This window comes from Trichomonas vaginalis, chromosome V (genome assembly GCF_026262505.1).
Source record: "Trichomonas vaginalis G3 chromosome V, whole genome shotgun sequence".
NCBI classification, from domain to species: Eukaryota; Parabasalia; order Trichomonadida; family Trichomonadidae; genus Trichomonas; species Trichomonas vaginalis.
This window is the reverse complement of record NC_067207.1, coordinates 11,264,735-11,284,854: the sequence shown is the minus strand read 5'-3', so window position 1 is coordinate 11,284,854 and position 20,120 is coordinate 11,264,735. Positions and strand designations below refer to the sequence as shown.

Genomic DNA, 20,120 nt, shown 5'->3' with positions numbered 1-20,120 from the left:
TTCAATATTCCATATCGCATAAAAGCTTCATAAACAAGACCTCATTGCATATTTTCTTACAAATTTTATTGTAAAATCATATATAAACAAAATTTCAAAATTGTATTCGAATACGAAGTTTGGAAGACTGAAGTTGATTTGAACAAAACAAAACATTCGTATTCTCGCAGATTAAATAATTTTTGCCAGAATATTTCAGTTAATGATAGTTAAACAATGTTACAAAGTAGCATAGAAGATGTGTTACAAACGTTTTGACTACTATTTCTATTAAAAAAAAGTTTCTAAATTTTTAATTTTAAAAACTACAGTTTACATATGATGGAACAACATATATAAAATCAGTAGTGCCAAAAAATGAAAAACGAAAACTTGTATATCTATTTTAGTCCTTCAGCTCTGATCCGCCGATGAACTCACGGATGCATGAGTTACGTGGCACGATCTCAGGAGAGAGCGGGTAGCAGAGGTTGATGAGACTGAGAAGTCTCCTTGCCTCAGCCGTGATGTCCTTTGCCTCTTCTGTGTTTGGATCTTCATCTTCAGCTGGCATTGTTGCTTCGGAGAGAAGAACGCGAGCGTAGACAGAGAGAACAGGGAGTTCGTAAACGAGGGATGAGTTGAAGAAGAGTTCAGCGTTTCCTTGATAAGGGAAAATGTTTCTTTCTTCACCAACTCTGACGGATGTCCATCTTCTGAGGGTCTTTCTTGCACTGCAACCTCTGAATTGGTTATCTCTGATGATTCTACGGATCAATCTGAGATCTGATGTTGGATATCTGTGGTTGTAATCGATGTTAACTGGTGTAAGTGCGCTAACGTAAATTGGTGTAACAGATGTTGTACCGATATGCTGAAGAAGTTCTGGATTAAGACCATGGATACCTTCGAGGATCAAGAAAGCTCCTGGTTCAAGAATGATACGCTTCTTTGGATCATCTTCACCACGGCTACGCTTGAAGTTGTACTTACGGACTGGAACTGGCTCGCCAGCCAATAATTTGTGAACGCGCTCAGCAAGAAGCTCAACGTTCATCGCGGAGATGTGCTCGAGATCCTGAAGGCCATCTGGACCGTATGGGATCTTATCGCCATCCTGGAAGTAATCGTCCATTTCGATGATGGTTGAAGAGTAACCAGCGACTTTGAGCTGTACATCGAGGCGCTTTGCGAATGTTGTCTTGTTGGAAGATGAAGGACCAGCGATTGTAATGACTCTCTTCTTATCAAAATTAGAACATAATTTTTCAGCGAGCATAGCGAGTTTTCTCTCATGGAGACCTTCGGCAACGAGCTTGATATCCTTGATAGCACCGTTGAAGATGGCTTGGTTAAGCTTGGAAACGTTTTCTACGTTCAAAAGTTTTGCCCATTCGCCGTATTCATTGAACATCTCATGCAAGACTGTTGGGTCCTTCCATTCCTTGATGCCTGTTGGGTTGAGCATTGTTGGGAGTCTGAGAAGAAGGCCATTGTTGTATAAACGAATTTCGAAAACATCTAAGACGGACTTTTCTGTAGAGACTGGCTCGATAACGTAATCCATGAATTCTCCGCATTTAATGACTGGAATATTAGCATCCTGCCATGCCTTGAGAACTCCTAACTTATCTTGAAGTCCTTGTTGAGAGAAGTATTTGATAACTTCCTCACGTGGAAGTGTTGTGAGCTCAATTGGTGTTTCTGACTGGAAAATTGCGTGAAGCTCCTTTTCGAGTTGAGCAATTTGTTCTTCTGTGATTGGTACTCCGGAGTTATCCATGAAGTAGAAGCCATCACCAAGGGAGTGCTCGATTCTCAAGAGTCTGTTGAAAAGCTTGCGGTAAATGCTTGTGATTAAGAAATTTACTGTTGCATGGCGAGAAAGAAGCTGTGTACGAGTGACTTTCTCATCACGTGGGTCATGGATCTTCTCAAGTGGGAACTCAGTAAGATCAAGAGAAGGCTGATATTGGATATTAGCCATAAATTAAGACTGATTTCAAGTGAGCGGTTTTTTGATAACTTCATCGTTTTTTGATATTGGCGAACGATACAAGATTTCATAAGCTATTTTTGCTTAAATGACTGAAATTATAATGTCTTTTCTCATAAATAGTCTTTAATCAAATGGGTAGTTTGGATTTGAGTGGAGAAATATTTGTTCATTTTTAAAAATTCGATTTCATTCCAAATAAGTATAAAAACATCTATATGTACGAGTTTCTTTATAAAAATTTTCATATGACAAGTTCGTATCTCGAAATTTAAAAATTATTTTCAACAAATATGCATTATTATTAAATAGTTCAACGGGAAATAATGCAATATTATTGAAAATAAATACAAAAATCAGCAAATATTGCAATATTATTTATAAGTATTCGAGTGAATTAAAAACCGTCTCTGAAAAGTGAAATCAATCTACTAATGTCCCGTGGCGGTCAGATTATGCTCCCAGAAGAACAGATGAAGCAGTTTTATAAGCTTCGTGCTGAAGAAGCAAGACTTGAGGAAAATCTTGGCAAGTTTACTGCTCAATTAGGTCGCGAACTTCAAACACGTCGCACAAAGTATATTACTAGACATGAAGTAGCAAAATTAAATCCATCCACACCAGTTTATCTTTCAGTTGGTAAAGCATTTGTTCTCGATAATGTTCCAAATACATTAGCCACACTTCGTGCGGATCTCGCCAAACAAGATAAATCTATCCTTACAATTAAGAAGGCTGGTATTCATATTGCTGATCAGCAAACCCAGATTAAACTTCAAATTGAAGAACTTGTTAAGCCATATCTTCCGAAATAAGAATAAAATGTTGATAATTAGAATATATTCAACAAATATTAGAGAATTACTAGAATATTTTTGATAAAAAAGCCTATTTTTACATTCAAAATATATTGAAACTAAATCTATGATTTCTTTGGTATTTCCTTCAATACTGGGATTAATATTTCTTATTTTATGAACTAATACCTATGAAATCAAATATGAAAATTAATATAATCTCATTCCATACGTTTAACATTTTATTTGTGGCATGAAACAAATGGAAATAATAAAAACAGGTAAAAACAAAAAAGGTTCATCATAGATTTTGAAAATATTCATGTATTTATTACGAATACGTCTGAGGAAAAAAAATTTAAACGAATTTGGAAAAAGAAAAATCATCCTTCGTTTACGCTTGGGATTAAAAAGATTGGTGCATTGAAGCAACACTTAACTTAAAACGTTTAGAAGAATGAAAAATCGTTCCAAAGATCGAACTGATTATAATCAGTATCGACAGAGGCGAATGATGACTCCTGGACAGTCAGTGATTCGAAGGGATTCTCGAGCGGCCGCGTTTCGGCAACCCTGATCTCCTTCACAACTGGCATTACAACAGGAGTTGTATATTCGACTCTTTGGGTTGGAGGTGGTGAAATCGGTGATTTCTGATGTTTAGCTCTGTGGCGAGCAATCATCATCCAGCGATTTCTAATATTATTGTCAGAACGATTCTTTAAGAACTTTGAAATCTTGTTCCACTTAGGACCGTACTCTGCATACTTCTGATCAAGAAGCATATCTTCCTCGGGAGACCAAGGGTCTGTCCGAAGAGCAGGGTTTATGTAGTTGTTCCAGCGCTCACGGCACTGACGAGGGTTCCTGGTGATCATCAATTGGCTGATGCGGATCCAGTCTTTAGCTCCATATCTCATTACTAATTGTTGAAGCTTAAGATCCTCCTCTTCCGTGAACTTGACTTTGATTACATTGTTCTTCTTCTTGGTTACTCCGTCGCATGGCAACAGAGAACCAGCACCGATGGCCGCGGCAAATCCCGATTCGGAAAGGCCGTCAAACATCATGCGATTAAAGGCACGTCAAAACCCCCATTTGACTCACAAAAATTTGAGAGCGGAATTCTGTAACTCCCAAAAGCGGTTTGCGGCGGTTTTATTCTTTTGTATATGAGCCGATTTAATTTATATATGTGTATAATCATTTTAACAAAATATGAAAAAATTGTTGTCAATTTTTTGTTTTATGAAAGTTGCAGAATATAAATTACGATTTTAAAATAAACTTATCTTCATTTTGTGATAAATTTTTCACTTTTGATAAATTGAAATTAAAATTTTAAAGTTATGCTAATTACTATAGAACAATTAATATCTTAATTTATTAAATATTGTCACTTTTGATTGAATTAAAATCTCCGACGTAAAATTACTATAACTTACAATGCATATAAATAGCATTATATGATGAACCAGAAATCTAATCGGAAACGATTTCTCTTTTTAAATTAACAAAAATTTGAATATCAAGTCAAATTATTGAAGGATCTCTATCAATAATTTTCTCTTTAAACGTTTTTACGATAATTATATTTATACCTAACGGTCTTTTTATTATTTTTAGAATTTCGGAACCATAATATCACCCATATCATAAATAATATCTTAACCTTTGATTATTTTCCTTTACAATCGAAGATTCTTTCAATTCGAAATTTTCAAAACAATCGCAGAGTTAATTTAATACATCTATTTTTCTTTTTAGAATAATGCCGATATGATATTGTCTATCGCTAAACAAATTCTATTTCATAATTCTCAAATTCAATTCCGATTTCTCTTTGGCAAATATTAATATTTGAAATCATCAAACCTTGCATTTAGCACCAATAACGCGTCCTCAAATTTGTTTTTACTATTATTTTTATTCCACCTAAATCCAAATAAAGGAAAGTTATAAGAATGACTGAATTCCCATTTCTTCCTTGTTGGGAATATTACAATATAGATTCATATTTTGTATATTTCGAATAAACTTTAAGTGAATTCAGCAAAGTATTTCTTTTTAATTGGTGCAAATGTCAATTTTCAAAGTGACGAGAGTTTCGATGCAATTGAATATCACATCAATGAGGAAAAAAAAAGATCTTTTGCATTTAAACTGTTCTCCATAATATCAATGGAAAAAATAAATGCGGAGATATCGAATTTCTGATTAATATATAGGTTTTGAACATATCTAAATGATAATTGGCATAGATATTTATGAATCAAATAAATTGCATAAAGGGAAAAAAAATAATTGCACTGCCTGGGAATCGAACCCGGATCAAAAGCTTGGAAGGATCTCATAATAACCACTACACTAGCAGTGCTTTACAATTATCTCTCATTGCATGTTCAAAAGAAGATCATTTTTCACTTTTTCAGTAAAAATTATCAAGGCGATCCAGCAGTAAAAATTTGTTGCTAACAACTCTTCTTTTCAGGTCTTGCAAGTATAGGTAGTTGCTCTCTTCATTATCAGCATTTCATTTTTAAAAGTTTTGAAATTCAATTTCTATAATTTAACTGAAATAAGAAATTGCAAATAAAATGTAACTTACTAGCGTATTACCATATTTTAATGCTGAAATGGAAATATTCAATAAAATTTATTTATATTGCCGCGGGGTTTGTTATGGATGAAAATCGCCGAGTTGCGAAAAAATCCAATCAAAAATTACCCCCACCAATTAGCCTTAGTGATTCTGATTATGGGGACTCTGTTTCTCTTTCATCTATTCATGAAACGAAAAATAAACGGAATCAAGTTTTAGAATATGAGATGTTAATCAAAAATTCGAATATGCAAGTTGATAATATGAAAGAGCAAATACAAAATCTTACTCAAAATTTGATTGATCTCTCATCAAAAGTCGAAAAAATCATTCCTGAAGAAATTAAAACGGCTGTACCTAATCTCGGACAGTCAGATTATGTAATTAGTGTTGTACAACATCTTTCTTCTCTTTATATAGCTAAAACATCATCACAATACACTTCATCTGTAATTCAAAAACTAAATAGCGATAATCAATCAATAATTTTGCAAAATGAGCAATTAAAATCCGAAAATTCACAACTTAAAGCTACAATTGAGGCACTTCATGCTTCCGAAATGCAACGTAACAGAAAGATTCAAGAATCAGAAAGAGTTAGATTGGAAGTTTTACGAGAAAACGAAGCAAAAACTAAACAAATCAACAACATTGAAGCAGAGCGTGTTAGTATCATTCGAAGACTTACAGAAGAACTCAAAAAGAAAGATGTAACAATTGAAAACATAAAAAGATCGAAATTTGGAAAACAAATTCCCACAAACATACCAGAAATAGATCCGCAAAGTACAGTCAAAACAGATGAGCTCATGAAATTCAGCGTTAAACAGTTACAAGACCTCCTAAAAGAAGCTCAAACGAAAGATATCGAAAAAGATAATCGAATCAAGAGCTACGAAAGCAATTTGCTGCAACTCCAAAATGAATTAAAGAATAACATGAAAACAATTTCTGATCTAAAACAAGTAATTGAAGAGAAAAACAGAATTATTTATAATTTTGAGACAAAACAAACAGAAAACAAAAAAGAAAGCGCTTCATCGCTTTCCAATGAGTTACAAGCAACCAAACGGCGTCTGAATGAAGTTTTAAAGCAATTGGAAGAATGTCAAAAACAATTACAAACTCAAATCAACAAACCACAGACAATTGATGAAACAAACAAGCTCAGATCAACGATAATTGAAAAAGACAGTGAAATACAGAACTTAGGAGAATCCCTTCATTTGCTATCAACAGAAAAAGAAGAAATTCAAATGAAATATGAAAGAAAATTACAAAAAGTGACAACAACTTTACAAAATGAAAAACAAAAGATAACGAAACAGCTGAATGATCAAATTTTGCAGCTAAAGGCACAGTATTCCCAAGAAACAATTAAAATGAAGAACCAAATGAAAGAAGAAAATTTGAAATTAACTCAATTTTTGGACGAAGAAAAACAGAAAAATAAAAATTTGATGAAAATCTTTAATGATCAAAATCCAAGAGAAATTGTTGATGAATATCATTACCTAAAGGATGAAAGTATTGCACAAAGCCAGAAGATTAAAGAAATGTCAGAAGAAAGAGAAGATTTGCAATCAACAATTTTGGACATTCAAAAAACTTTACAAAATACAAAAGTGACACTTTCACAAAAAGAAATCGAAATCAATGACATGAAACTCCAAATGCAGCAGATGACAAGTGTCAATGACTTCAAGGAAGTTGTTTTGGAAAAGCAAGAATTAGAGAAAACACTTGAAGAAAGAGAAAACTTCATAAAAAGTTTACAAAGTCAAATTTCTTCTCAAATTGATGAATGCAAGACAAAACTAAAAGATCAAAACACGAAATTGGTTGAGAACTTAGCTCAAATAAACACAAAATTAGAAGAAAGGGAAACCAAACTCCAAAGATTACAGAGTTGTTTGATTGATGTTGAAAAACAAAATCAAAATCTCAAAGAAAAACTCAGAGTTTCATTGGAAGAGAACGTTAAATTGGGCAGTGAAATAGAAAAACTCAATAAGCAGATGGAGAATACTAATATAGAGATTGAAGTTAATAATGATGCAATACTAGATTTGCATCAAACAATTGATAAATTAACAAAAGAAAAAGAAAATTTGACAAAATTGAATGATGAAAATTTGGCAGAAAAAGAGAAAATGAAAAAGTCTCTTAAAAAGATGGAAAAGAAATATGACAAACTGCAATCATCGATATCACAAAAAGAGATGCAATTAAGTGAATTACAAGATACAATTGAAAAAGTGAAAACCGAAAAATCTTCTCAAATAAATTCATTGATCAAAAAAGTTGAAGAGAAAGAAAACCAAATCAGAGAGACAGAGAACACGCTAAAAGATATGCAGATGAGCCAAACAGTTATTGAACAGAACCATCAAAACGAAAAACAATTGAATGAAAACAAAATTAAAGAATTTGAGAAAAAAGTGTCAAAATTAGAAAAAATTGTTTTCAAATTAAAGGATTATATCAATAATCTACAAATAGAGAAAGAAAAATATGAGAATAAGTTCAAAGAACTGAAGCAAATTGCTAAGAACCAGATGCAAACATCATTAGATTTCCAAAATGAATCGGAGAAAAACAAAGAAAGTCGTTTGACTTCCGAAATGGCTTTTCAAACATTATCAAAGAAATACAATGACTTGCAATCTAAATATAATGAAAGAAATAATGCTATAGATACTCTTTCAAAAGATTTAGAGTTATTAAGAAATCAGGTTTCGGAGAAAAATGTTCAAATTCAAACTTTGAACTCAAAGATAGAAAATCAAGATGAAATGAAGCATGAGATACTTAAATTACAGAATAAACTACAGACATTCATCGAGAGTAATGATAAGAACCAAAAAGAATTAGAAGAAACTAAAAATAAAGTAAACGAAGAAAAAGAAAAAAGTGAAAAATTAAAATTAGAAACAGAATCAAAAGAGAATGATTTGATACAAAAGATTAATGAGCTAAACTTAACAATTGCTTCTTTAACAGAGCAAACAAAGAATCCTCCTGTAGAATTCACCAAGAAAATGACAGAATTGGAGTTAATCAATAAAAAAGTTACTGAAGATTTAACGAAAATCAAAGAAGAAAGTGAGAAACAAAAAAGAGTTTTGAAGAGGGAAAATGATGAATTGAAGTCTATCAATGCGGATTACAAGAAACAAATAATTGATTTATCAAATGACGTTGATTTGAATGGAACTAATTTCGAAAATAAATTGAGTGCAAAAGTCAGAGAAATCCAAGATTTAAAGATGAAAAATGAAAATTTAATGAAAACATTAGAAGATTTAAAGCTTAATTATCAAGAACAGAAAGAGAAATTGGTATCAGAAAACGCAAGTTTAACATCTAAACTTGAAACAAATCAAAATAATTTGAATAGTTTGACAACAAAAGAAAAACAAATTTCTGAAGAAAACAAGAAACTTTTGACTGAAAATGGAGAAATTAAGAATAAAATCACTGTCTTAACTAAACAGAATGAAGAATTAAATGACAATTTATCAAAATCTAAGGAAAGTTTTGATAATTTGAACAACGAATATCAAGAGTATAAAAGAACAAATAACAAACAAATTGATGGATTAAATCACCAGATAAATGACCAGAAAGTCGATATAATGAATCTTTCTAAAGTCATTGAGAAGAAACAAAATAAGATACAAGAGATGAAGGAAGTGATAAATCAAAGCGTAAATATCAAGGATTTCGAAAAACTTAATAAAAAATATTTGGCCGTCAAAAATTTGTATGAAAAATCAGAAAAGAAAGTTTTATCAACAGCAATTGACCAAGGAACAATAAGAGAACAACAGATGTCAGAGTTCTTGTCAAAAATAGAAACCCAACAGAAAGAAATCGATGACTTGAAAGACAAAATCCAAAACAAAGAAGATTTTATTCGAAAATTGCAGAGACAAATTGCAACAGATGGCCAAAAATTGGAAGAAATAACTTCTCAACCTTTCGTTCCTTTGATTGAATTAACTAATTTGAGGCAAGAAATGCGCGAAAAAGAGAAACAACTCAATGAATCACTTGCCAAAATCAAATTTTTGGAAGAAAAGAAAGCAAATGATAAAGCGGATTATGAAGTTGAAAAAGCAAGATTTGACAAAGAAAGGAAATCACTTAAAGAGCTTGTAGATATGATGGCAAAGAAAGTAGACACATTAAATAGTGTTACAACTAAAATGACTGTATTCCATTCAATGTTAACTAATCAAAACACAATGGAACAAAACAGTCAAACAATTCTTGAAATACTGAAAAGTCCTTTGAATGAGTTGTTCTCTCATTTCGGTCTTCAGGAAATAGAAACATTAGGGCGCGTAGTAACATTAACAATAAGTTCTGTGAATGAAGATTTCGATGAAAAACCTTATGTCGATGAAAAAATCTCCAAAAAGATCGACGAAGTACTTACTGTTATTGATAATCTTCTAGTTAAAACAGTGAACTTGAAACCTATTGAAGGGGCTTCACCTTTGTTAAAACTCACTCAGATTTCAGCAAGATTGAAACAAATTTCATCAACAATGGTTGATAGAGATTCATTAATTCAACGAATGTCTAAACTAGTTGAAAGTCAACATCAAGCTGTTGTTAGAATAAGCGAATGTCCAAAAGATGAAACAATTCTCAAACTGTCATCTACAAATCTCGAAGAAAGCAATAAGATTCTGAAAGATATCGCAAAGTGCAAATAATTATTTTGTTATGTTTTTATATTTTTATATATTTTTGTTTATAAATTATTAGAATTGTATTTAAAATGCAAAAAAAAATTATGAGCTATAATATACCTAAGGCTGAATCACTTGTCCTTCATATACAATTCGAATCATTGAATAATATTTGATATATTTTGTTTTTCTACAGATCACAAGAAAATTCCATATTTGTTAGCAGTATTTCTGGATCCAAGATCGATGTAATTGTTCCTACGACATTCAAGAGCAACAAACTCTACATTACATTAAACTTACAAGCAAATAATACGATAAAATCACAAAAAATGTTAATTTATCATACAACGATAGTTTGTACGAATGTATTCATATGAATGAACAAAATCATAATAAAAATTCAAAGTTAAAAATCATAAAATTATTCCGAATATTTTTGAGAATAAGCACATGAGTGTTAAGTAACATATAAATAAAATGTTTCCTTTTGAAATTTAGTATATTTCAAATTGTGATTCAAATTTAGATGATATTTTTGGATTTAAATGTGTTATTTTATACATATAAAATTAAAAATTAACATCTGAACCTTGATGATATTCATTAATGAATTCTTGATAAGAATAGAAAATTAATATTTTTAGTCGCGAAGTATGTTAAAAGTGCAATAAAAGTATATATACATGCACATAATATGTTCATACTCAAAATATTACTTGATCATGTACGTCAATTTTTGTCTTTAGCATTGATATCTGCTCCATTTGAAATAAGAATTTCGGCTGTTTCTTTACAATTATATCTGGCTGCATAATGAAGAGGGGTACATCCAGCTACGTTTTTAGCATTGATATCTGCTCCATTTGAAATAAGAATTTCGGCTGTTTCTTTACTATTATTATTGGCTGCATAATGAAGAGGGGTACATCCATCTTTGTCTTTAGCATTGATATCTGCTCCATTTGAAATAAGAATTTCGGCTGTTTCTTTACTATTATTATTGGCTGCCCAATGAAGAGGGGTACATCCATCTTCGTTTTTAGCATTGATATCTGCTCCATTTGAAATAAGAATTTCGGCTGTTTCTTTACTATTATTATTGGCTGCCCAATGAAGAGGGGTACATCCATCTTCGTTTTTAGCATTGATATCTGCTCCATTTGAAATAAAAATTTCGGCTGTTTCTTTACTATTATATCTGGCTGCCCAATGAAGAGGGGTACATCCAGCTACGTTTTTAGCATTGATATCTGCTCCATTTGAAATAAGAATTTCGGCTGTTTCTTTACTATTATTATTGGCTGCATAATGAAGAGGGGTACATCCATCTTTGTCTTTAGCATTGATATCTGCTCCATTTGAAATAAAATATTCTAAAAGTGATGAAAGATGTAAATTCGGAGAATAAACAAAACATGCGTTGATGTCATTTGTTTGATCCAAGTAAACTAAAAATGATTGACGATTATTGTATTTAGAGCACGATTCTAAATCAATTTCTATGTTGTGTTCATTCATCAAAAATGTTACGAAATCGATATTGTGTGATATTATTGCATATTTCATGCATACATCATCTGGTTTTTGTACTTTCAAGCATTCATTCATAATGTCTTGATTTCCACTCAAAAACGAAAATCTAAGACAATCTGGAGTGATTTCTGATTGAAATTTCGTTATTAAAAACTTAAAACAATCAGCAGATCCATGATAACAACATAATTCAAGTAATGAAATACCTTCATATGAATATGGATATAATTTACTTTTTAATTTTTGATTTTCATCAAATTCTTCTCTTTCTGTAAAAAATATTAATGATATTTTGTCATCATCCATAATAGATCTGTAAATTGTATTTTGTTCGTGAATATCAGATGAATAATGAGAATCTTCAAAATCGTTAAAACTTTTTTCCTCCTTTTCATTCAATACTATGTTGTATTCTTTGTAGAAAAGGTAATTAAAAACTTTGTTGATATTGTTGACCTGATTTAGATGGTATTCGTCAACAATTTGTTTGGCAATCGCTAAATATGACTTCATGTAGCGGTTGTTATAAATTGAAAGTTCGGATATATCATTGATAATCACATCAGGCTGAATTTGATAAGAGTCAATCAGGTTTTGTTTGATTTTTTTGTATATTGCGTTGAATTTTTCTTCGTCATTTGTTTTCAGCCTGTACAAAGTATTGTAGACATCATTATATCCTGCAAAAATCTCCATCAATTTGTCATAATGAGTTTGGTTAGTTTCTCCCTTGGACATCAACCAAAAATTATCAAATATACGATTATTTTTGATTCAGATGCTGTTCGGCATTAGAATTAAAAATAATCATTAGTATAATAATTACACTTTTATTACATTTTTAACAGGCTTCGCGCCTGTATAAAAACGTAATAAAAGTGTAAATTTTACGATATCGTAATTTTACATACAAATTTCAAATTTCGAAAATTTTCAATTTATCAGACAGTAAGGATCCCATTTGGAGAATAATCTTCCTCGATTCTAAAATTCGGTTTGGGTAGATCCCAAACTGCCATATTTTTTATCTCAATATCAGATATAATATCAAATAGAATTAAAGAGTATTATAAAAAGTTGGTAAAAAATTTCGGATATCAAGTAAAATTCATTATTCAAAGTAGAGATATAAAACGATCAAAAATTTAATCAAAAAGAAGTAAGAAAATATAATTGCAACATTATAAATAAAAGAAAAAAAATCACTGAGAAGAGAAGAATCCCCAAACTTCAACTTCATCAGCTTTGAATCTGCTTGTTCCAGCGAGGAATGTCTGTGCCTGTTCAGATCCAAACCTCAGGCCAATTCCAAATGTGTTTTCAATGGTCGAAGCGCATCTATCGAAATCTCCAGCGAGAACTAAGTCATCTCTACCAAAAGAGAAAGTCTCAGGAGTTCCTACCATGTATACAGGGTCCTCTGATTGAGGATGTGCCTGTATGAACGCGTTATTATCGATTGAGAAAAGGAATGAAGAAGTTCCTTCGCCAAAACTACGGCCATCGTTTGTCCACTTCGATGCTGCAAAGCCACCGAAAATTCTATCGTTTGCTTTGACGATAATAACCGAAATTCCTTTTCCATCGACCAATCTGTGCATTTCTTTGATAAAACGGCCATCGTTTGCTGTAGAGAACATAAGATGTGTCTCCGGCATCGCCTTGAATGGGAAGCAGTAGTAAAGCCTCTTTGCTGTCTCTTCATCTGTCAAAATCTTGGAACCTTGGAACGGCTGGAAGTCCAGGGACTTGCCCATCTCTTTGTACTTGGCCTCCTTACGTGTGGCCATCTTCTCTAGAGTGGTGTACTTAGGGTAATGCTCGGTAGATAAGTTTAATGACCCTTCCTTGACATCTGTCTTGTTCTCGACCTCGCGGATGGAGAGAGTGCCAAATACAGCTAAGTCTGCGCGTGCATTTGTCTTCTGTAAGTCGATGGATGTTTCGATATCTTTATCAAGGACTTCGTTGCGATGATAGGCTTGTAAGAAAGGTACTGGCTGTCCATTGGAGTAATATTCAAGAAGAAGAGAACGTTCTGCTTTGAATTGATTGTATTTGCGTTGTAATTCGGAAATTGCGGATTTTGTTTCGACAATACGCTCTCCAGCTTCTTGCTTAGCTTCGGCGATAGCTGCTGCAGCAATGCGATTGATTTCGTCGATGACTTTTGCAAGGTTATCCTTGATATCAAGAACATTTTGCTCGGCATCGAGAATAGCCTTTGTAAGAGCTTTTTCACGTGCTGCACGTATCTGCGATGGTGTCTGGACTAATTCGCTGTACTTCTTGTAAGCTTCTGCGATTGGAATAAGTTTATGTTTCACAGCTGGTCCTTTTGAGTGGTTTCCGCTCACCTTGCACTCCATGCAGACTGGAAGAGCGCATTTTTCACAGTAATACTGTACTTTTTGATCTGGATGTTCCGGACACTGCTGATAGCTTGGCAGGGCTTCTCCGAGTGGCTTGCGCTCGTGTTTCTTGAGAACGTCTGAAGCGTTGTGGACCTTTGCATCGCACTTCGGGCAAAGTTTCATTTCATCATTTACGCAGAAGAAAAGAGCCATTTCCTTGTGGCAAGAATCACACACGAAGCCATCGAGCTCCTTCTGCTTGATGTTTTCACCGCCCTTGATCGTAAGAATGTGGATGGCGTTGACTTGGCGATAATTAAAAACTACGAAGTCGTCGTTGTCTGAAAGTCTGAGGCTCTGGTAGCCCTCTGGGAGCTTGTCCTGGTTTACTGTGTCTGCTGGTTCGTACTTGGATTCCTCAAGACTTCTGACTGGATTCATATAATTGTGAACTTTGCCGAGAGCAACTTGGCAATGAACGAGTGTGTATTGTTCCTGGTTCGCTGGTAATTTTATTGATGATGTAGTGATTTTGAGTCCGTTTTTAGGGAATTTTATGCCATTTAACGTAATATCTCTGACAGTCTGGCCAAGAGTAGAAAGCTCGAAGAATACATCGACAATATTTGAATTTTCTAAGTTCTTAGCGAAGTTTCCAAAAACATTTTCTTGTGTGGCAAGAGAACATCGCGTCATTGAGCTGATAACACACTGTGGTGCTTTGAGCTGAATGCGAAGAAGGTGTTCAACTATGCCAAACTCGTCTCCAAAGCAAGATACAGAATTTGCTGCTGACATCGAATTGAATGCGACGGTTTCTCAGAACTCCGGCGTTAGACGATAAACAATTTTCCTTACATCCATTAGACTAAATATGTTAAAAAATATCCTGTTAGATTAAGCACATTATTTGTGAGTAATTAAAAATTGGAAATAAATGTTTTTAATTTATTTATGTTAGGGCCTGACCCTGCGAAAAAGTATCATTGTAAAATATCATGTGAATGCTTCCTTTAAGATCTCTTTGAATAGTTCTAGTCTTATACATGGGCAAATGGCGGGAAAAGTGACAACCTAAATTTGTAGTGGCGGGGATGACACTTTTTGTTGTCTAGTTGAGTATAAGAAATCCCACTAATAGATGACAAATATAATGCATTTCCCTATCATATGGAAGTTAGATGAACTTTTGTTCAAAATGAGTTGTGAAATATGCAACGAAAAAGAATTTCAAATTCAATTTCAATCATGAACAGTTCTTTACTTTGTGAAAACAACAAGATACCAAATACTAAAGGAGTACAGCATTATCCCTACATTGTGCTTGCAATAATCCAAACAAAATAATAATCAGCTTATTTTCTACCCGAACATAGAAAGAAATATGATGTAATCGAACTCAAATACAAATGAAAGCTCCTCAAGTTACTTTCGAGTACTCATAAGGCTTATAAATCTTTTCTAATTGATGAAAAATAAAATTTTGATTTATTTTTGATATCTATCTAGTTTTTGTAAGTCAGATACCCCCAATTTAGTTATGTTTATAGTTACTATAGAGAAATTTCTAAGATAATACAATTCGATATTGATAAATAATTAGCGCTCATATATTAATGATAGGTTTGGCTAGATTCTACATAAATACGATAAATCATGAATTGTAGCTAATCTTTTGATGGAAATGTGAATTTGATAGAAAAATCGAAAGTTTGTTCAAAGTGGTCAACGACCGCCATTTGGCGGAGCCTATCCTCCAATGATATATCGAAGTAGAAGCCCAATAGAATATTTTTATTGCATTAAAAGACTCTTCTTTGAAGGTGGCGTCGCCACCCTATTCAAATTCTGAAATTTTGAATAGTTTATATTACCCTAATTGAGAGCCCGCCAGTGGCGGGCGGCGGAGAAAAAAAATAAGAGTGGTTTTTTAGAAAAAATTTAAAAACAGAAATTCCTTTAGAAATAGAATCAACTTTAATAATAAAGTATAGTTTCTCGTTTAATATCATGATGAAATGATAGTAAACTATTCAAAATAGGGATGCGACGGTTTTACGCCATGACCGTTTAAAAATAGAATAATACGCCATTTTTGGGGTCGAATGGCGGGTACGAAGTACCCGCCATTCGGCCGAAAGACAAAACAATATAAAATTATCGCCGCCCCCTTTTTTTCTTTCTCTTTTTTTCCCCTCTTTCTCTTTTTCACTCATTAAAAGTAGTAAGAGAAAAAAATAATATTAATTTTTAAAATTTTTATAAAAATAAAAGAAAGTACTATAAGAAATTATTTAGAGATTTATATGCAAAGTGTTAAGAATAATCTGAGGATGTTATAGACCGAAAATAGATTTTTTCGGTTTTCTCTTCAAATAATTGAAAGAATGATACTATTATAGGTTTATTATATTATATAGCATATAATCATGCTATAGCCGAAAATTATAAGTTTTGAGAAGATTGAATATAACACAAATAAATTTGAATGTAAGTTAAATTGCTTGTTGTTTTTAATAGCTATTTAATGAGAAATCCAATATTGCAAAATTCAAATTGAATGATTGAAAGAACAGAAAAAGTCATTCTTTTCAATTTCGAATGTGTTTCATTGTATTTATAATTATATGGCAAATAAGATATTTAAATTTGATTTTTGAAGGAAAATTCACAAAATTGAATAAATTCAAATAATTTTTATTCAAAAATAAACTAGTTATTTGAGTTTAATACTAATTATCTATTCAAACTACAAAGTTTGTAATTTAAAATATTTTGTGAGATCAGATTGAATTAATTCAAGGTTCTTTTCAATTAATATAAATGACCATATTACGCATTTTCGAACATTCTAAACCAAATATATAAAAATGGGAGACGAATGTTAAATTTGCTACACATGGGGGAGTTGTCTGCAAAGTTTTAGCTCTTATCTCTAACAAAAAATTAATTTTTAAAAAAATGACCGAATACGTTTCACAGCGAGAAAAAAATAAAAGGCAAGATAGAATTTTCTAGACATAAAGAAGTTGTTTACCGAGTTTTAGCTCTTATCTCTAACAAAAAATTAATTTTTAAAAAAATGACCGAATACGTTTCACAGCGAGAAAAAAATAAAAGGCAAGATAGAATTTTCTAGACATAAAGAAGTTGTTTACCGAGTTTTAGCTCTTATCTCTAACAAAAAATTAATTTTTAAAAAAATGACCGAATACGTTTCACAGCGAGAAAAAAATAAAAGGCAAGATAGAATTTTCTAGACATAAAGAAGTTGTTTACCGAGTTTTAGCTCTTATCTCTAACAAAAAATTAATTTTTAAAAAATGACCGAATACGTTTCACAGCGAGAAAAAAATAAAAGGCAAGATAGAATTTTCTAGACATAAAGAAGTTGTTTACCGAGTTTTAGCTCTTATCTCTAACAAAAAATTAATTTTTAAAAAAATGACCGAATACGTTTCACAGCGAGAAAAAAATAAAAGGCAAGATAGAATTTTCTAGACATAAAGAAGTTGTTTACCGAGTTTTAGCTCTTATCTCTAACAAAAAATTAATTTTTAAAAAAATGACCGAATACGTTTCACAGCGAGAAAAAAATAAAAGGCAAGATAGAATTTTCTAGACATAAAGAAGTTGTCTACCAATTGTCAGCTGTTACTTCTTCTCAAAACTGATATAAAATAAAAATCTTTATTATTTATTTAACCTTTATTGTTTCATTAAACTTCATTTATTTTATATTATAGTTTTATTCTTTTAGCTACTTGTAAAATAATCTAATTTTATATCATCATTTTTACCGGATTATTCTTCAGTACATCGATTGTGTATCTAAAATAATATCATTATCCTTATTCTGTTTTTTCCAAAATTCTTTAAATATCTTATTTGGTTAGATTACTTTATACTTTTTACTTTTATTTTTTAATTTCAAAAAAAATTTGGTGATTGTTCTATTCTGTTACAATGTGCATTATCATATTCTAATGAATTATTCATTACATACATTTAAAAAACTTGTTAAAAATGAAATTAAAAAATTATGTTTATTATTACGCTGTGAATCTGTCAACAGCGGTCATGCCTGTATCTGTATCCCATATTTGCCACAACCTTTCTGTATCTGCATTTGTGTATTTCGGTTTCAGCTGATACATTTGATTTGGCGTGTAATTTGTTCCAGTTAATGGATTAATTGGAGATCTTCATGCGGTGTGTTATTATTATACTCCCAAATAAAGGCGGGAATAGCCTGAATGCTTTGGCAGCGCTCCAATTTCGGCCAGAATCTCTCAATCTTCCCATTTTGGTAGGGAGAATGAGAGTCTGTATGCCGCCATTGGACGCCTCAAAGATCAAGTAGATCTTGAAAGGTGCTCCTATTTTCTGAACGGTTGTCGGTCCAGAAACAATAAGGGGCGCCAAATTCAATGAAGGCGGAAGCCGCAACGTTCGCTGTCGTCGCTGCCAGCATATCTGGTATTTGTATACACGCTAGGACTTTGCGGCTAAAATCGTCGATTATGCCATAAATATACTGGCCACGAACACCCCTAAAATAATGAACATCTGCGTGCCAGATAAGATTGGGTGAAAGCGCCCAATATCTTACTGCTGTTTCTGGCCCGGCATGCTCTAATCGCGTCTTGGTGAAATGATTTTCTTTGAAGTATCTGCGTACTTCTCTATAAGATACATCAATTTGTTGTAATTTCAAACGTTTCCATTGTTTTGTTTGACCACAGGGAAAGGCCCAGTGGTCATGTATCACAGCAAGAGCTTTGATTTGGTCGTAGGGATTGACCCTACGACCTTTCTTGCCTTTAGGCAATGGGATATTCTGTAAGCTAAATTGATTTTGTAAAAAAGATTTTGAAACATCTAAATATTTGAAATCATTTGATTGAAGGGTTGGGGCGATGGGAACATGGGTGCAAGCTTCTTCCCATGTCATTTTACCTTCTTCAATCTGATTGGAAATACCAATTAGGTAAATTCGATCGACATACCCTTTGTAAGGATTCATTCTAATGAAGTACGTTAACAATCAAAATATTCTATAAGTGTCTAGTATGGAATTCAAAAGAATAAAGAAAATGGTAAGGTAAATAAACGTATTACGAAATAATTTATAATTAAAATGAAAAAAAGAAAAAATAATAAGTAAATTGACTGGAAATGAAAATGAAAATCAGTGTACAGTTTTATTTTTTTCTCGCTGTGAAACGTATTCGGTCATTTTTTTAAAAATTAATTTTTTGTTAGAGATAAGAGCTAAAACTCGGTAAACAACTTCTTTATGTCTAGAAAATTCTATCTTGCCTTTTATTTTTTTCTCGCTGTGAAACGTATTCGGTCATTTTTTTAAAAATTAATTTTTTGTTAGAGATAAGAGCTAAAACTCGGTAAACAACTTCTTTATGTCTAGAAAATTCTATCTTGCCTTTTATTTTTTTCTCGCTGTGAAACGTATTCGGTCATTTTTTTAAAAATTAATTTTTTGTTAGAGATAAGAGCTAAAACTTTGCAGACAACTCCCCATGTGTAGCAAATTTAACATTCGTCTCCCATTTTTATATATTTGGTTTAGAATGTTCGAAAATGCGTAATATGGTCATTTATATTAATTGAAAAGAACCTTGAATTAATTCAATCTGATCTCACAAAATATTTTAAATTACAAACTTTGTAGTTTGAATAGATAATTAGTATTAAACTCAAATAACTAGTTTATTTTTGAATAAAAATTATTTGAATTTATTCAATTTTGTGAATTTTCCTTCAAAAATCAAATTTAAATATCTTATTTGCCATATAATTATAAATACAATGAAACACATTCGAAATTGAAAAGAATGACTTTTTCTGTTCTTTCAATCATTCAATTTGAATTTTGCAATATTGGATTTCTCATTAAATAGCTATTAAAAACAACAAGCAATTTAACTTACATTCAAATTTATTTGTGTTATATTCAATCTTCTCAAAACTTATAATTTTCGGCTATAGCATGATTATATGCTATATAATATAATAAACCTATAATAGTATCATTCTTTCAATTATTTGAAGAGAAAACCGAAAAAATCTATTTTCGGTCTATAACAAGAATAATCTGAGGACTAGTCTGAGGATAATCTGAGGAGTAGTTCG

At 31.9% G+C, this 20,120-nt stretch overlaps 6 protein-coding genes and 1 non-coding gene across 7 annotated transcripts, besides 5 other annotated features; 2 read left to right on the top strand and 5 right to left on the bottom strand.

The window, feature by feature from the left end:
• Nucleotides 1–289: 289 nt before the first annotated feature.
• Nucleotides 290–1,990, bottom strand: TVAGG3_0317070 (phosphoribulokinase family protein-related protein family; the record flags this gene model as incomplete). The annotated part of the gene is made up of 1 exon (XM_001315909.1): nt 386–1,966. One exon carries the CDS (start codon nt 1,964–1,966, stop codon nt 386–388), a length of 1,581 nt encoding a protein of 526 aa, XP_001315944.1.
• A 396-nt stretch (nt 1,991–2,386) lies between these two features.
• Nucleotides 2,387–2,860, top strand: TVAGG3_0317060 (prefoldin family; the record flags this gene model as incomplete). The annotated part of the gene is made up of 1 exon (XM_001315910.2): nt 2,410–2,790. The coding sequence occupies one exon, from the start codon at nt 2,410–2,412 to the stop codon at nt 2,788–2,790; it is 381 nt and encodes a 126-aa protein (XP_001315945.1).
• Nucleotides 2,861–2,921: 61 nt separating this feature from the next.
• On the bottom strand, nt 2,922–3,934 carry TVAGG3_0317050 (transcription factor MYB24 (Myb1,Myb3r3); the record flags this gene model as incomplete). Its single annotated transcript, XM_001315911.2, has 1 exon — nt 3,222–3,842. The coding sequence occupies one exon, from the start codon at nt 3,840–3,842 to the stop codon at nt 3,222–3,224; it is 621 nt and encodes a 206-aa protein (XP_001315946.1).
• Nucleotides 3,935–5,077: 1,143 nt separating this feature from the next.
• TVAGG3_0317040 lies at nt 5,078–5,149 on the bottom strand. The gene has a single exon. It is a non-coding gene; the product is annotated as a tRNA-Gly (tRNA).
• Nucleotides 5,150–5,441: 292 nt separating this feature from the next.
• Nucleotides 5,442–10,279, top strand: TVAGG3_0317030 (uncharacterized protein; the record flags this gene model as incomplete). The annotated part of the gene is made up of 1 exon (XM_001315912.1): nt 5,455–10,101. One exon carries the CDS (start codon nt 5,455–5,457, stop codon nt 10,099–10,101), a length of 4,647 nt encoding a protein of 1,548 aa, XP_001315947.1.
• A 425-nt stretch (nt 10,280–10,704) lies between these two features.
• TVAGG3_0317020 (ankyrin repeat and SOCS box-containing protein 4 family) lies at nt 10,705–12,360 on the bottom strand (the record flags this gene model as incomplete). The annotated part of the gene is made up of 1 exon (XM_001315913.1): nt 10,810–12,351. The coding sequence occupies one exon, from the start codon at nt 12,349–12,351 to the stop codon at nt 10,810–10,812; it is 1,542 nt and encodes a 513-aa protein (XP_001315948.1).
• Nucleotides 12,361–12,734: 374 nt separating this feature from the next.
• TVAGG3_0317010 (zinc ion binding) lies at nt 12,735–14,813 on the bottom strand (the record flags this gene model as incomplete). The annotated part of the gene is made up of 1 exon (XM_001315914.2): nt 12,816–14,765. One exon carries the CDS (start codon nt 14,763–14,765, stop codon nt 12,816–12,818), a length of 1,950 nt encoding a protein of 649 aa, XP_001315949.1.
• A 1,489-nt stretch (nt 14,814–16,302) lies between these two features.
• Nucleotides 16,303–17,143: a mobile genetic element.
• Nucleotides 16,303–17,143: a terminal%2Cinverted (terminal inverted repeat of Banshee-A1 transposon ID:TVAGG3_0317000).
• Nucleotides 17,144–18,159: 1,016 nt separating this feature from the next.
• Nucleotides 18,160–18,993: a mobile genetic element.
• A 242-nt stretch (nt 18,994–19,235) lies between these two features.
• Nucleotides 19,236–20,072: a mobile genetic element.
• Nucleotides 19,236–20,072: a terminal%2Cinverted (terminal inverted repeat of Banshee-A1 transposon ID:TVAGG3_0316980).
• Nucleotides 20,073–20,120: the final 48 nt, after the last annotated feature.